Raw genomic sequence first — 18,583 nt, forward strand, 5'->3', positions numbered from 1 at the left:
ATAATTCAGCTCAGTTGGTGTCAAAAACAGTGATGCAGTTCCTCCTGTTTCTTTTGCAGTAAGTATACTTCTAGATATACATAGCTTTTCTTAAATGAAAAGTATGTTGTAACTTGAAGTGGCATTCTACAGTGTTCTGCTCTGTGTCTCAAGAAACCTTTCCCCTATTTATGCTGTAGGTGGTGGCAGCTACCTTACTACTGGGTGGGAATCAAGCTATATGATCTGGTTGCAGGAAGTAATTGCCTGAAAAGCAGTTATGTCCTGAGCAAATCGAGAGCCCTTGAACATTTCCCAATGCTCCAGAAGGACAAACTGGTGGGAGCAATTGTCTACTATGACGGTATGTGGTTTTTCTTTTTATAGGATACTTTTCTCTTACTCATGACCCTTTTAGTATGTTCCTAATGAGATAGTTTTGCATTCTTAATTTTAATGCTGATCTTAGACAACACACAAACACGTGTGCACACACACAAACACACTCACCATTTTGTCTAATACTAGCTGAAGAACTACCTATGGCATTTTGCTTTTAATATTGTTTGTTTTTGCATATTCTTTTTCTTCTTTCATTTCTACTTGTGTCTCATGGTTGGTTTGGTTCATTTTCCATCATTATGAATCCGGACCCCACCCACATGCCATTTAATTTGTTATATGTTTGCCAGTGAATACTTGCCTTATGAATATATTATAATGTTGAAAGCAGCTGAGGATCTGTTAGGTTTTCTAGATGAAACCTCTATTTTCAAGGGGTTATAAACCTAGGGAAAAATGCCCCCTGGGCTGAAATTGACATGTTTGTATTTTGCACAGGACACAATTCTTGAACATATAATTTATGTGATGAAGGTAGATGAATGAACATTGCATCTGTGAAGCCAAAGCCCCAGTTTTTATTGCTTATTTTATTGTTGTTAGATGTTTTCTAACAGTAACATTATCTAATATCCATTTGCCATGTGTTCCATGTTCATTCTTTGTGTGTGTGGGTGGGTGTGGGTGTATGTGAACAATATACTTTTACATAAACACTTTTATTTGAAGGAACTAACCACTTAATATATCTCCAGATGGACCACAGTACAATACAGGACAAAATAGGAAAAGCCATTTGTGAAATTTTACTATACTTTTAAAGGGTGTATGGAATTGGAAAATAGTCCAGGGATGGATGTCCATTTATAAAATAAATAGCCGGACACAGATAATTAACTGTACATGCTCAAAAAGTCTTAGAAATTTTGGACACAAAAGACAGCTTAGGCTCTATAGCTTGGTGGGTTTTTTTTGGTTTTGTTTTGTTTTTAACCCCATTATGTGATCTTTTGTATTTCATGTTAGATGTTAGATATCTAAACTCTTAGCATGAAGAAATGGTTTTTTGGTTTGTTTTCTGTTCTCTCTCTCTCTTTTTTTTTTTTTGTTTTGGTCAGGAGGCTTTGATATTTATACTTCATATTATGGGATATCCTCAAGGCTACCCCCACCTTTGTTCTTCTTCTCAGTGTTAGATTTCTGAATCAATTGAGCTGTCTGTCATGCTTTCATGTGTGAGTGCAGAGTGTATATGCACAGAGGGGGCGACAGGGACAAACTCAAGAAAATGTCCTAGGAGCAACAATATTGGAAAAATGGTAAGGGTCTTAGACAAACATTAAAAGCTAGAAAATTCACAATTTACAGTGCCTTCCAGCATCTAAGCACCACAGGGGGGGGCACTTAACTACTTTTTTGGTGCCCTTGATTGAGCCTGCGTGTTAAAGGACAACCTTAACTGTGAATTTGCTTTCTCCGCATCGGACCCTTGATGTTAATCCATTGTAGTTTAGTGGGTGATTATATTAAAGAGGTTTTTGGTCCAGGAGGAGCACGAAGGCGTTCTGCAAATGGCATTCTGCCCATCCTGACAAGGAAATGTTTGTGCCCTTTGCCTCACATGACTCATTCCGCCTGCATAAACCCTCTCAAATACTTGGTCGTTTTCTTTACCACGTGATGTAGCCAACACTAACTAGTTTTATTTTTTAGCTCGTGCCTATCTGAGTCTCCTTGAGAGGACTGTGCGTGGATGTCATAGCTGAATTTGTGGCGTCCTGGTTTTTTGTTGTTCTGATATTGTTAGGAATTATAGATTGTTGTTGATTATAGAGAAACCAAAGAAAGTCTATGTCCCACGTGCAGAAGAAACATTATCCAAGTAGAAGCAAGAGGAAGAAGAATTTCTTTAAAATTGGTTTTCATACCTGTTACAAGTTGCAAAATTATGAGTTTAGCAAGGATTATTGAAAAATACAAAAATCTTTATTTAAAATAATTTCCGTTTGGTATTTGAAGGTTGACTGTAAAAATCGTGTCTTGAAGGGGTGACAATAATTATATTCTAGTCATTTGAAATATGTATAAGTATGTTTATTTATATTTATATTTTTATCCTTATTCTGAAATGATACAGGTCCAACTATGTCATGCTTGAGGTGAGGCAAAACAAGAACGTCAACCAAAGTGTAGTGTTGGTTTCACAACTGTAGCCACAGATGGAATAACTCCTGTTTTACCCAATGGTGTGATGAGCAAATTAAATATCAATGAGGGAGTAAGGTAGGAGCAGATAAGTAGAAACGTATTAGATGTGGTAAGTGTGTGCTCGGAGAAAGGAAGGAATGCCTTATCCCTTGACCAGACAATAACATTATCATCCTGTCACCACAAAGTATTTCAAAGAGGAAGAGTTACCTGAACATTTACTATTGCAAATGAAGTCTACACGTTGTAATTTATAAGATAAAGCTTTCTTAACAAGAAAAAAAATTCTTCTTTATAAATTGAGAATGTAATAAGCTACCCAAATAATTTCAGAACGTGTTTGGGCTGTTTGAAATAACTTTTTTTTTTACTTAAAAAATAATTATTGAGGTAAAATTCCCATAACATAAAATTAACCACTTTAAAGTGACCAGAAATAACAATCTTTATAATTCCCAACTTGGGAGAATCTTGATTATTGGTGGAAAAGTGGCACAAGTAAGTACATTGAATTTCTAAATGCAACAAGAAGTTTGTCTATCTAAAAACTCTTATTAGTAATTCATTATACAGTTACTTCAGCATCATTGAAAAGTGACATATAACGGTGTGAAAATACAGTCAGTCTAGTAAACATTGCTATGAACTTAGACCAGTGGCTGAGACAATCTTTAACGTTCCTCAACACTGAGATGTTAGGGCTGTAAGGTGTTTCCTCTGAAGTACAAAATGTACAAGGATCAAAATAGTTTTCTTAATTATTCATAAGAGGGGCGCCTGAGTGGCTCAGTCGGTTAAGCGGCTGCCTTCAGCTCAGGTCATGATCCCAGGGTCCTGGGATCGAGCCCCTCATCAGGCTCCCTGCTCAGCGGGGAGCCTGCTTCTCCCTCTCCCTCTGTCTGCCGCTCTGCCTACTTGTGCTCTCTCTCTATCTCTGTTAAATAAATAAATAAAAATCTTTAAAAAAAAAATATTCATAAGAACAGTTTGGCCTATGTAAATAGTGATGGCCATTGCATTTGATTAAGGCAAAATTTATTCCCCCACTAAAGTCAATGAGGGCAATAAAATAAATTCCATATACTTTTAAGTGTAGTAATTATAGTGGCTATTATGTGCTTGGCATAGGTATGATCCATTTGCCATCTTTTGTTGTTAAACTGCTGAAAAACAAACTCACACATATGGAGGAATTACTACCATCTTTTTCAGTGCAGACAAAGTAAATGTCAAATTTCTCAGTAAAATTCATGTGAAATGAAAGTTGGGATAGGAAGTGACAGATCAGGTTATATTTTCTCCTGTCTTCTGCCAGAGAAAACATACAGTCAGCTCACCGGTTTTCTGAAGGAGACAATCCTGGGGTTTCCTACCTGTTCCTTGCCATCTGCTACCAGAGAGCCATCAGCTGAATGCTGGCCATGGCATTACCCCTAATAAGGTAGGGAAAATGGTGGCTAGTCCAACTCTCAGCAAGAAGTATTTAAGGCATGACAGGCTTGGGTGTCTTGGCATGCTGGGAGATATGAACTAGCTCTGGAGGGGGGTGCCAGTTTCCTAAGGAACTTATTTTGTCTTCCTCTGTCAACTTGACTTTAATCTTCCAGTTGGTGCCATTCTAGTTGGACTCCAGTTATCCAATCCAGTGAACAGAAAATGAGATATAATTAAAAATCATTAAATATTTAAAACCAGTAAATACCGCCATTAAGCTTCTGTAAGATGAAACTGGAGAACAAAATTACAGCTTTAAATTCTTCCTTCTGAGAGTCAAGATACTGACAGAGAGAGATGTCTGTTATTTCATACCCCGTGATGTCCTGAAGTATTCCTTATGCACATATGAAAATAGCTACCTACAGGAAATTACATTAGCTTTCCTAATGTAAATAAAAGTTGGTTATATCCGTGTTTTAAAGGGGGACTTAAAGCCCAGGGTTCACTAGAATATTCATTTTTATTCCAGCCTAAAACTCAACAGCATACAAATAGATGAATTCAGCTCGTGAGAGAGCAAAGCCAATTTAATCTCTGGCTCCCCTGAGGTAAATGTAGTTCACGGTCCTGCCCCCACCCCAACCTCAGCTATAATCCCTGGCTCCTGGAGGTAAAAATGCACTGAAGTGAGGAAAATTCTGCAGCAGGATATAATGATCCAAAATGACAGGGACAATAATGACAATGAATTTCATGTCTCCCAGTCATGAGCTGGAGATGCTTGACTAGGCTGACTTATACAATTAAATTGTTACAGGTACAGCAGGAAGTGCAGTTAGCTGTGTGCTTTGGGGGGACGTGCCTCTGGCAAAAGGCATGTTGCGGAATCCAGACTCTCTCGTTAGGAACAAACTATTACTCCTCGAGGCACGCACCCACAATTGTATACTTTAATAAAAGAAATCCTGGGTCAAAGGCAAGTCTTTTAAGGTATTGATTTTATCTATTTTGAAAACTAAAAAAAAAAAAAAAAAAAAAAAAAAAAAAAAAAAAAAAAAAAAAAAATCAATTACCCAGTAACACAAAGTTGATTTTTTTTTTTCTTTTTTGGTCTTATGCTTTTGTTTTTGTTTTCCCTTTGACTTCCTGGAATGTAAGTCAAACCTAAAGATGGTGCCTTTAATCCTCATTTATAATATTTGCAAATACAATTGTTGAACTAATTGAGTGTTATCAACTTTGAATCGGACAGACACATTAACTTCTTCAGAGTAATAGAAATAGGTTGAGTAAATAGCCAAATGATGTGGATGTACAAACAAAATAGAGTACCATTATGCAAGTTTGGGCCATGTGCTCCTTAATATAATTTCTTGGAGGGTTGCTACGGTGATCTCTAAAGTGGAGTGTGTGAGCCGTGTGGGGTGCACAGGACCAACCGCTAGATGTAGAATGAACAGATTAGAACTTCTACTTGGCTACATTACTATCAAATTCCTTAGAAGTGATGGTTTTTACATATGGTTCAAATGTCTATAATATGTAAGTATAAGGATTTATATATGTATGTGTGTGTGTGTATATATATATATAGTACATACAATAGTGCAGGTATGCAATTTATCAATAATTACATATTGAGGTTATATGCTGACATTTACTTTACTTTGGGGACACTAGACTTAATTTTTCTTTTTTGAACCACTGGGTTAGTAATTTGTCATCATTTTATGTCTTTGATAACAGACTAATTTGAATGTTTTCAAGATAGATGTATTCGGCTAGAGGAAAAATTCCCCTGAAAGAAAAAAACATCACCAAACCCATTCCTTCATTTCTCAAGGCCCAATTTCTGTGAACTTTGATTGAGGGGGTCTAAAAACTATCGACAAAGAGGGAGTATTGTCGTGGGGACCTCAACATTATCAAAATTTGGCATGATACATTAAAATTTTGTTTATTGTTTTTATTTTTATTTTCCATCTTAAAATAAAAATATCATAAATTCATTTTAAAATATAAAATAGTTGTATTTGCCAATAATTCTCCAGGCTCCTAACCCTTTTTTAGATCCTTATTGTTGTACACACTGAGGTATAAAATTATGTAAATATTGATGCATATAAAAGAATGCATTTAACGTGTATATAAAGACCCTGGAATCCAAAGGCGACCTTAAAATTGAGAACCAATACATTGAGGCTATTTGTGACTTCAAATTGTGAATATTCCCCATTTCATCCTCCTCGCTCTTTCCTAGAAATTACTATTATGAATTTTATTATTAGAGTTTCTTCTCTTCCTTTTTTATCTTATGTAAATATATTTGAAAACAACCTATTGGTTAGTTTTGTTTTTAAACTTTGTAAAAGTATAATATGATGTGTTATATAAATCAATATAAAAACTTTGGGAAACCAACACTTCTAATAAAGTTAAGCATACACATACCTTGTGAGTCAGTAATTCTGCTACTAAATATATACCCCAGAGAAACTCTGACACCTGTCCACTGGGAGATAAGTACAGAAAAGTGCATTGCAACACAGGGTATAATTTCAAAAAGGGAAATAATTCAAATATTCACTTGTCTCTGGATGCTTTGCAATCATACTTGAAAAGTGCTTTCCAAAGTGCTGTAGTGTAGTTAAAACAATCAGCAACATGGAAGTACGTGACTTAGGCTTACAAACTGTATTGAGTTTTGAGCCCCACATTACACATCTATGAATTTAGGCCTTTAATACCTCACTCACAGTATATTTTGAGATTTAAATGATTTAATAAATGTAACATAACTTAATAAGCATAAAACAATATTGAAATATTAAGTGTTTTATTTGGGTCGATTTTATGGATATTCTATAGTCCACGAAATTTCTACTTTTCATGTTACAAAACGAAGCATCAGTTCTACCTAGTCTCTTTATATATATAAAATTTGTGGAGTCTTCCAGAAAAAAAATTTGCAAAACATTCTGAGGAGTAAGGAAAATTTTATGTATATAGCTATGCTCCAGTTAAGCATATGATCTCTGAAACTGAAGGGTTAAAAGTACATTTTAAAAGAACTTACTCTAAAATTATCTACCTCTTAGACATTGATCTAGAACATATTTAATGTTTCTTCTTGTGCATATGTAGTTTACACTTAAAAGTTAAGTGAATAATTTTTATCTTGATTTTCTGCTGTCGTCTTTTCCATTGTATTTTTCCTCTTGTTTTCCGTGGGTTAGATTAGTGAAACTGACATCATTGCTCATATAGTAGGCATCTTTTTTTGCCCCTGAATTCTGCCTTTTTGCTCTTCAGTGTATCTGGATACCAACTAATGCTAAATGAAGTTTGACATGTACCCCTAAGAAACAAAAGTTATAAATTGTGGCTTCAAAGGAAACCTTGAATAAATAGGACACATTTGTGTCCACCCAGGCTAACATCTAACATATGCTTTAGCTTCCTGATGATGAGACAGAGCAAAATAGCCCCTAGGAAAGTTTGCAGTGGTTTATTGCTCACTTGACCAGCGCATATTAAATACCAAGCTTTCATCCCCTTATAATTAGTTTTTAAGAAAATCAAAAGCACACAAAAGTAGATTTGATCAGGTGTAGCATACTGAGATAGCAGTAGTCATCCCTATTCTACCCTGTATATACAAGCTTAAAAACAGTCAAAATAGTAGGATATATATGCATATAAGTTGTTTGAGCAGATAGTTCTGGTGGGTTCGCAGCAAGCTATCTGCCTCACACTCTGTTGCTCAACTGACCCATTGTCTTTTAAATTGAAATATAGTTGACACACAATGTTACAGTTAGTTCAGGTGTATCCCAGTTGACTTTAAAAAAAATGATACAGGATCAAAGGCAAAAGCTATTGTATCAAAAATCTCCATGCCCTCTTGCTTCCAGTTTACTCATCCATCCATCCATCCATCCACCCACCCACCCATTTATTTATTTATTTGTTTGTTTATTTATTGGACTTCTATTTTCCAGACATTGTCCCTGGCATTAGGGTCAAATGCATTAAAGACAAGAGTTCTGAGATTTCAGGTTTTCAGAGAGTTCAGTGCATATATGTCAGATATTGTGCCAAACACATGGTCCCTACGGCCAATAGTGTTTTACATTTGTGTAGCGGAGTATGGTTTTCAAAACATTTTTTTTTCCCTCATAAATGATCTTGGTTGACCCAGCTCAGTATATATGCTGGAATGGGATATTCTGGTCCCTCCCCATTTTACAGGGGAAAGGGAATCATAGACAAATATCTGGATCAGTATTTGGACATGTGGGGATGTGAAAGTTTGTTTTGTTTTGTTTGGGCTAAAAAGAAAAAGAACTTTCCAAAATGTAGATTATAACAGTATGGCTTCTTTTAGCTACCATTTGGTTTTAAGTATGTCACAGACTTTAACAAAAAATAGCCCAGTAGTTCAACAAAGTATACACATTTTTATTAAGGGGAAGTTCTAGCATGTAAAATGATACTTGATATCATTTTATCAAATGATAAAATGAACTTCCAGTTTGAACACTTAGAAACTCATGGCTAAACCTCATCTATATTCTTATATACTCTCTCCTGTCCTCCAGATAACAAATATTTCATCAATGAATATTTTAGTCTGTATTCTTTTTAAAAAAATATTATTGAAGTATAATTGATATACAATGTCATATTAGTTTCGGTGTACCACATATTGATTTAACAATTCTGTACCTTACTCAGTGCTCACTATTTTAAGTGTAGTCACCATCTGTCACATGCAACATTATTGCAATATTATTGACTATATTGCTATAAGTATAGCATTTTCGCCTCTGCAACTTATTTATTTTATAACTGCAAGTGTCTACCTCTTAAATCCATTGTTAAATACTTTTTCAAAATGCAGCCATATCTAAAATGTTTTAAAAATAATTTCTTAATAGCAGATATCCATTCATGTTCACATGTCCCCTATAGTCTTATAACCTTAATTGGATCCTGATTTAAAAATACACCCATAAAACAAATAAAATCCTCATTAAGGTTCATGTATGCCAATAAAATCCGTTTATAACTGACAGGTTTCCCATCCCTTCCTCTGTTTTCTCCTTCATTTAACAGTACCTCTGTATTTTCTGTACAAGTGGTAGTTAGGCTTATTCCAATAATCTTTTGCTGCATAAGAAACAACATCCGAGCTTAGTGGCTTAAAATATTAATACTCTCTTGAAGTTCTGAGGAAGGAGGACTCAGCTGACTGTTTCCCACTTGGGATCCTTCATATGGTCAGTGAAATGGCCGCTGAGGCAGGAGCTCTAGAAGTTTTCTTACTTACATGTCTGGCTCCTGGGCTGAGAGGACTGGACAGCTGGGAGCTGGCCCAGCATCTCTCTGTCACTGTGGCTTTTCTATGTGGCTAGCTTGGACTTTCTCACAGGGTAGTGAGACTTCTTCTGTGGTAGCTGGCTGATCACAATGAGCATACCAAGGGACCAAGGCATAAATGCAAGACTTCTTCAGACCTAGCCTTGGAAATCACACAGTGTCACTGTTAAGTGTTGTTAAAGTGAATCACAGGGATAGCCCAGATTTAAGGGAAAGGACACTAAAAAAGAAAAAAAAAAAAAAAAAAATAGCAGCATAAGTTATTGGTAAGAGGAGGGACATCTTTGGTAAGTAACCACAGGGAGGCTGGTTTTGTCAAAAATACTTGGTAAGTAGTGGTGTGAATTTCCATTACACGTCTTTCTGCTGCTTTTTTTTTTTTTTTTTTTAGATCAGTCATTATAATCATTGTCTAGATCAGTAACAGTATTTCATTAGAGGTTAGGGGGTTACAAAATGATATGTTTCCAGCTGTCTTTCCAACTTCATTTATTAGTGGGATTACTTATAATTTCCCTGCCTTACCCCTTTGCCTACCTTGAGGTACATTTTGTATAAAATGTTGTGGTAAAATGGTTGATTCTTTCCACTTATATACTAATTTTCAAAAATAATAAGTTAGTTTTTTAGCATTCTTCAAATGTGATGAGGTATTTTTGGATTATCAATTAAACTCATGATTTAAATATATATGATATGTGTCAGTCGATTATTCATGCCCAAATTGCCTTACCTCTGGCCTGTGGGCATCTCCTCAGGTTGGCTCCTGAGGCCTTTTATTTTTTTTTTTTAAAGATTTTATTTATTTATTTAACAGAGACAGAGAGAGAGAGCACAGATAGGCAGAGTGGCAGGCAGAAGGAGAGGGAGAAGCAGGCTTCCCGCTGAGCAGAGAGCCCGATGCGGGGCTCGATCCCAGGACCCTGGGATCATGACCTGAGCCAAAGGCAGACACTTAATGACTGAGCCACCCAGATGCCCCTCCTGAGCCCTTTTAATATGCTGTCAATAGTCTATGATGACTTCTGTGCCATCTGCTACAAGATATTTCAGGCCTATCTTGAAGCCTTTCTGCCTGAGACCTGGAAACAACCATTTCTCCAATAAACCTTGACTCCTTCCTGAGAAGTGGTAATTAGAGACCATAATCTATTGGCTTTGGATGTTCCTTGTTATTGATTAGTCATTATTTCTAGGCCTTTCAGTAGAAAGAGTTAAGAAAAATTTTTTGTTTGAAGAAGGAAAACATGATGAATTCTTAGACATAGTTTTACTTCAAATTCAGGAGTACCTGGCTTTTATTTAACCTCATCAATCATACCTCCAAAAATATTATTACTGAAATCAGTTTAAGATTTTTTGTTGTTGCAGTTTTATTGTTGTTGCTGTTGTTTGTAGAGTACATGCCAGTGGGGATATAGATACAAATTTCTGTCTTTTAAAGCTACTTGAAATAGTTCCTGTCAGTGTGGTTATACCATCTACTTAGTACAACAAATCAGTTTAATTTTGTTTTAGATTCTTAGGGATCAGGGCACCTGAGTGGCTCATTTGGTTAAGCATCCAACTCTTGATCTCAGCTCAGGTCTTGATCTCAAGGTTGTGAGTTCAAGCCCCATGTTGGGCTCCACACTAGGCATGAAGCCTACTTAAATTATTAGGGATTTATTTTTTTAAAGCTGTGTTTTTGTTTAATAATTATGTAAAAATACAAGGTTTCAAAGTAAAAAATAGAAACAAGGACTGTTCAAATAAGGCTCACTTCTTTCTGTTTCTTCTATCCTATTCCTTTCTTTTGAAAGAAAGTAATCTTTCAAAAGAATTTTGGTATATCCATTCATTGTGTGCATGCATATGTATGCACGTGTGTATATGTACATTTGTATTTGTTCCCTCTACCATTTCTTTTTTTTTTTTTTAAGATTTTATTTATTTATTTGAGAGAGAGAGCAGGAGCAAGAGCAGGGGAGGGGCAGAGAGAGAGAGAGGGAGAAGCAGACTCCCCACTGAGCTGGAAACCTGGCCCACCGTGGGGCTCTATCCCAGGACCCTGAGATCATGACCTGAGCCAAAGGCAGACACTCAACTGACAGAGCCAAGCAGGCGCCCCCCTCTCTACCATTTCTTAGCTAAGAATAGTATCTTGCATTTTTCACCTAATGTAGTGGGTATTTAATTCCATAGTAGTATAAAGAAGCACGAAGTTTTGAAAAGGTGAATTTAAAAGCATCTGGGACCCACATTTCATGGCATTAAGTTTTATACACATGTTATCTCTTAGATCAAAATATACCCATCAGTACAGCCTTAGCCATCAGTAAGCCATATTTTCAAGTTGTTTTTCTTCTGTGAATGAAAAGTGAAATCTTAATTTCCTTGGACACCCAAAACAATAGCACATCCATTAGTTTTATCTGCATGGAGAACTTAAAATTAGGCTGTCTCGAATGCTATCATTATCATTATGTAAAATATGCTCTATTTGTTTAAATTTGCTAAAACCTAGTTCATATCATCTGCTTCTGTTGAATGCCAATCTGTTTGGTCAGACTAAATGTTCATGTTAATTATAGTCTTTTAAGTAGATTGGTCTGTTTTATCCTAAACATGAAATTATATATTTCTCAGTAAAATTTTACTTTTATTTTCTTCATGTTAGTGGTACACTTAGAAATACTTAGACATGAAACTAATTAATTGTAGTTTGCAGTTAAGATTTGAAAGTTAGAAGGGTTTTCTGCTTTTGTTTTAGAGACATTAGGAAAACACATGTCCAAGAAATGTAAGCCATAGTTCAATGTGCAGTATATTGAAGCTTTAAGTCGCTATCCAGTGCAATTTTCTCAAGTAATTCTCTTTCAGAAATATAATCCTATAGGTTACATTTGGAAAGAAGGGGAGAAGGAAATAATTGCTCTTGGCATATGGGGAAATAAATAGGCACTAAAAAGCATAATGATTGGTCTTCAGGAACTGATTTTCTTGCTACTTGATTGTATGACAGTGTAATGCCTCTCATATCTATTGGCAGAGCCCTTAGATGCCCACTGATCTACCCTCTCTAGCATCATTTCCAGCATTCTTTCAAGGGGATTAAGAGTCTTTGCCCAGATAAATGTTTAGAAAAGAGAGAAGAAAACAGCAGTGCAATCCACTTTGGAGTTGTTCTGTGCCCAACATGCAACAGCTTTCTTACTGTAGTGGAAAGCCAAGCTGGTGTCTAGCCTCGCAACAAACAGCAGTAATAGAAACATTTCTGCAATAAAAAAGTCCCATACTTTAGTTTCAACTACCAATTCTACAGCCAAGCCCTGGTGACATAGAAAAACTGAAAAAAAGCCAATGGTACATAGTTCTTATAAATAAAACTAACACCTTAGTAGATTATATTCTCTGGAACCAAACAGAACACTTATTACAATGTGAATTTCAAATGGGTTTCATTATTACTATTAATACTTACTCATATCACACTTTGTATTAGTTAAACACTCCTTAGATCATTATATCCGCCCACAGAAAATATGAACCACACAACACCTACTTTTCATTTTAAACTTAGCACTGCACATTAAATACACACACACACACACACACACACACCCACACCTGACTTAGCATGCAGCTTGCATAAGTACTGCTCCTTTACTATCCAAAACCAAAGAGCTATTCTTGCATTCAATGAAAAAGTATGACCAATATGTAATTTGCTATCTATTGAAGACTTTGAGAAGAAAATGATGAAAGAACACAATAAGTAGATGAACAACTATCAGATTAAGAACAAAATCAAACAACTCGTACTTCATATCTTTATGTCAGAGATAATTAATATATAACTCTCAATTAACTTCGGTAATTCCAAGCCTCTCAGGAAACCAGAAACTCCATATTTTCCAGGAGTTTTAAATCCTTCCACCTTTTAACCTGAGAAATACAACAATGAATGCACTTGGTGATTTCATGCAGTTTTACTTTCCTTCACAGAGGACAAAGTTTGAAAGACTACTGAGAGGAGGCTTCAGAAAGTTCTCTCAATAATGTTCTGTGTGCGAAGCCCTGTGAGCTACCTGAAATCTGTTTTGATAAAAGAAGGGGTGTAAATACATTATTGTTGAAAAAACTAATCTCGTCAGGAGAAATTCACTATTTCTACCCCCTAAAGGGAATAAAATTAACCCAAATTCTCTTTTTCAACAGTAGCCTCTTCAAACAGTATTTTATTATTTTTTTTATTTTTATTTTTTTTTAAATTTATTTATTTGAGAGAGAGAGAGCAAGCCAGAGAGAGAGCACAAGTGGACGGGAGTGGCAGAGGGAGAAGCAGACTCCCTGCTGAGCAGGGAGCCCAATTCGGGGCTCGATCCCAGGACCCCGGGATCATGACCTGAGCCGAAGGCAGACGCTTAACCGACTGAGCCACCCAGGTGCCCCTCAAACAATATTTTAAAAAATAAATAATAGTGGGACACCTGGGTGGCTCAGTCGTTAAGCGTCTGCCTTCGGCTCAGGTCATGATCCCGGGGTCCTGGCATCGAGCTGCACGTCGGGCTCCCTGCTCGGCGGGAGGCCTGCATCTCCCTCTCCCACTCCCCCTGCTTGTGTTCCCTCTCTCGCTATATCTCTCTCTGTCAAATAAATAAAAATCTTTAAAAAAAAATAAATAATAGTACACACTAGTTGTAAGAAGTATATATTTTATAAAGCAAGATTAATATATATTTTTACCTTTACCTCTATCTTCTACTTGTATGTTTCTTTTTTGCATCACACTTTCAGTAAGACTGGTATCTTTGTGATCCTTAAGCATGAATAATGAGAGAAAAGTATTTCTCCACTCAGCCAAAGCTTTTTTTTTTTTTTTTTAAGTAGCAAAAGATCCTATTTAAAAGAAGCTAAGCATAAAAATTATTAACAAACATAATGTAATAAACATACAATTTAGAGTAATATTTAAAATATATAAATACCGAAATGCAATTAAATACCTCTCTCACTAAGGTTTAATTATTTTCATTTGCTACATTTGTTGCTTTAATGTAACTTTGGTCCTTTTTCTTACCCTTCCCCAAACGTGAATAGAATGGATTCACCCCCAAAATTTTAATTTAGACAACACTTACCTAAATTCCTCTGCTTTGGTTATTAAGTATCTTTTTTCAGCAAGCCTTTGGCTGTCTCTAGGTGTTATTGGGGGCCTTCTGTGTGCGGGGTGGGTCTATGACTGAGCCCCCCTCCCCACGCCTCCTTTAGCGTTCCCCATCCATCAGATTTTGAGTAGGTACTTTTCCCTCATTATTTGTCCTTTTTGAGCTACAAACCTCAGATTATTTCCCCCTTTTAATTCACTTTGAATTTTGGCATTTTAAACATTTTTCACAGATACTGAACTTGAAATTTTAGAGACAGCAGAAGAACTAGATCCTATCAGCTCTTTTATTGAAATGATTCTGCTGGCTGCATCAGCAGATACGGGAGAGCAATACCTCCCAGAAACCAGAAGAAACCAAGTCACAGAACAAGTCACAGAAATTCCGAGCATAACCAACAAAGGGTTAGGAACGTAGAAGGCTATGGAGCAGTAGGGAGCTTGTGGGGAAAAAATACTCCCTAATTTCCACCTTTACCAGCTGCATTTGATATAGAAATTGTATTTTGTCTGGAATTGGATAGTCACACATGAAAACAAGGTGCCATAAGGGTTATCCTGACTCACACTGAGGGAGAGCTGTAGCACTTCGTGTCGGGCAGGTGTCTGTGTGTGCTAGAAGGACTCGAACAGCATGTGGGGTCTCAAGTTACCCCCCCAGGCTTTCAAACCGCTCCTTCCCACAAGAAGAGAAGCCTCTGAGGGCTGAAGGAGGAAGCAGGCACTGAGCACGGACTGCTTCTCTGCCAGTCAGTAGGTTTGGGACCACTCTCGTTGCTTTCAGTTTTCTTTGTGTCCAGATCAGAACAGGAGTCCTCCAGAAAATTCTGTACTATTGCAGGACCACGGAGCACTTCGATGGATCTCTGTGTACATTCGGTTAATCTGTTAGAGAGAAATAAAAGCTGAGCAGTCTTATTTTCCTCCATCAACTCCTGAGCTGTGAGATCTCCTGAAGGAATGTTGGAGAAGGGTGTGAAAGTAGGAATTGAATTTGCGTCTCGTTTTTCTGCTGCTGAAGCTGCTGCTTCTGGATGGCAGGGCTCCTTGCTCACCATTGAGCCTTTTAATCCATTAAAGAATCTGATGCTGTCAGGAGGGCCTCAGGTCTGGCTCTTTTAACTCCTACTTGGTTTTGATCCATCTGCCCTCTAGAAGTTAGTGAAAAGCCCCAGGATGTGAAAAAATGGTTTCCACGTAGGACTGCTGAGCTCCCTGATGTACGATTCTGGGGAAGTTGAGTGAATGTTGACGTGTGTTACTTCGGAGTTGAAGGGCACCTCCTACAGGCTTAGGCTTGCATTGTGTTATTGCCGTGCCTGTGTAGACTCTTAAAATCAATGTGAATACTGTCTAATGTTTTCTTTTCTTTAATTCTGTACTCTATTCTTCCTTAAGTTTAACATTTTAGTCTTGGGATGTTTGGGACTGACTGTATGGGAAGCAGTAGTTTGCATAGCAAGTTGAAATAATGGGATTCATTATTAAGATTCATATCTTTCTAGACAGGATAGTATTCCTAGTTGTTGTTTCTATATGACTAGCAATTTTATTTATTTACCTATTCAGTATATCGTATCTTAGCACCATGTCTATAGGTAATACATAGGTACTAGAGATATAAGAACTACCACAAAATGTTTCCTTTCCTCAGAAAGCTCTTTGACTGTTGGAGGATATAGACAAGCAAACAATGATTTTTTAATACTACGTGAGAAATTCTGTGAGAGGCACACACCTAAGGTGGGGGATCTAGAAAAACTTCCTTGAGTAATAATTTGCTAACTTTAAGACTGTGTAGTATAACCAGGTCAAGTCAGTGGGGGAGGATGTAGCCAAAGGCATGACGGAAAATGAAACACAGGAAGCAGTTGAATAGAGTGTGGGCTTCTGTAGGGTGAGGACAGGTGTGGAGGAGCAAACAGGGCCTCGGTCATGGAGGATCAGGTATGCCATGCTGAGGGGTTCATTTTGAATTCTGTAGGCAGTGGGCATGCAGTGAATGAAAGCAGCATTTGATGCAGGGAATTCAAGATCTAGGGCACATATTTGAGTGATTAATAGGAGAGTCTTGGATGAGATTTTATGCTGTTGTGAAGGAAAGGCTGAGAGTGGAGACATAGGAAAGAGAAGGCATAATACATGGACCAGTATCCATCTCTTTGCTCACACTTCCTGAACAACTCTAGTGTCCACTAACTAGGCTTTCCTATTTTTTTGATAGTTGTTTTTGTGGCTTGACTATTTATTTATAGGCCTGCCTTTTTTGGTCTTTTGTTAAATCCTCCTCACTTTGAAAGTGAATTAATAAACTAGTGTCAAATGTTTTCCAAATTCTGTTTTAAGAATAATCTAGATCTTCTAAAACTTGAGTAATGTGGGCTGTAAAAAATCTGTAACTGCCCAACTGGTTTATGTCAACATTTTGGAAAGAGTATCAGTCTTTAAAATGGTGTTAGAGATATAAACCTTTGGGGGAGTGAAGAATGCCTGGTGCATGCTAATTTTGTACTTATCCAGGTGGAAGAGAGAGAAGAATAGCCAAAGCTATAGATAGAACAAAAGGATGTCAGTTGCAACCTGGTCTCAGTTTGGGTTTCGCTCTCTTCACTGCTCCCGTATCAAAACGTTCGTGGTTTACTTATTTATTTCTAACCTGAGTCATATTAAGATCTTATTTGACAAATTTTATTTTGATTTATAGTCTGTGCTTTTGGCATATGCTTTAATAGCATTAGCCAGCTCTAGACACATACTGAATTCATTATGTACCTTATGTATGTAAGTAGTAATACTTCCTTTTAATGAACATACGGTCACATCAAAGTGCTGTGAGGTGGTTTTACAAAAGCGTCTTTGTGTAGTGCTCTCAGAAGTTCAAGACATGTGTTAAGGTGAAGACTAATACGCTGTATTGCAAGTTATATTTTAACGGAGTAATATATTATAATTTTGCCCTCTCCTTAAGGTGAATAGACTGTTATAGTCTGTCTGGGTCTTTGATTCTTAAGCTTAAGTTTTTAATTGGAATTCAGCATTTTTGACGTTTAAATTTTTGTGAACAGATTAATTAGAAGCTCATAACATAAAATTGACTTTGAATTTGTATCCCGAACTGGGATATTGACAAAGGGTAGATGAGTGACTTTTTTCCCCCTCTTTTCTGCGGGTGGTAAGAAATCCACAGAAGCTGCTTTTTTTTTTTTTTTTTATTCTGATGTTAATCCCCATACATTACATCATTAGTTTTAGATAAAGTGTTCCATGATTCATTGTTTGTGCATAACACCCAGTGCTCCATGCAGAACGTGCCCTCCTCAATACCCACCACCAGGCTAACCCATCCTCCCACCCCCCTCCCCTCTAGAAGCCTCAGTTTGTTTTTCAGAGTCCATCGTCTCTCATGGTTCGTCTACCCCTCTGATTTCCCCCGCTTCATTCTTCCCCTCCCGCTACCAGAAGCTGCTTTTGTAGATAGCTGTGTACGTGGCAGCACGAAACCTTGGCTATGTCTGCTAAAATGTTCCTTGTCCTTACGATACAGACAGCCTTCAATAAGGTTGAAGGGCAGGTCTCTCCCAAGGCAGGTTGGTGGCAGAAGTGAGCCTGTGAGCCATCTTCCAGAAGGAGTGGTTGCTGTCTTAGCACTCCTCATCTCTGTCCTACCAGGGTGCAGGAGGCTGACTGAGCAGTGAAGTGTTCTCAGTGATGATCTGTGGAGTCAGTACAGGACAGCATCTGGGGGATTTTGTAGGAGAAGTGGGGCAGATATGTGTGTGTGGGTGTGTGTGGTCTATGGAGGACACTAGGCACCTCCTTGAAATAGAGAGAGGCCAGTCCTTGAGGGAACAGGTAGGCAAAATGTTATAGCTCTGGCCAAGCAAGTTGAGATGAGAACAGAGTTCCAGTCCAAGCAGAAACCCAGGAGTGCAAACAAGATACTGGGCAGGGCTCTTCTGCTTGGTGTATATGGCAGGAGACACTGCAGCCTGGGAAACACCAGGGATTCCCTTGTCTACGGCTTCCCCGTAGGCAGATAAGTTTGTAGGCAGCTTCTTAATTCTGGAGGGATGAGACTCCTTACAT

General features: G+C 37.3%; 1 protein-coding gene across 1 annotated transcript in view; it reads left to right on the plus strand.

Annotated features, from left to right (window-relative positions):
- GPD2 (glycerol-3-phosphate dehydrogenase 2) overlaps positions 1–18,583 on the plus strand; it is a 139,365-nt gene that overhangs the window by 72,521 nt on the left and 48,261 nt on the right. The window contains exon 6 of the mRNA XM_021703376.2: positions 180–343. Within this exon, the coding sequence (XP_021559051.1) occupies positions 180–343 (164 nt within the window). The remainder of the gene's footprint in view (positions 1–179; positions 344–18,583) is intronic.

This window comes from Neomonachus schauinslandi, chromosome 3 (assembly GCF_002201575.2).
Source record: "Neomonachus schauinslandi chromosome 3, ASM220157v2, whole genome shotgun sequence".
Taxonomy (NCBI): Eukaryota; Metazoa; Chordata; class Mammalia; order Carnivora; family Phocidae; genus Neomonachus; species Neomonachus schauinslandi.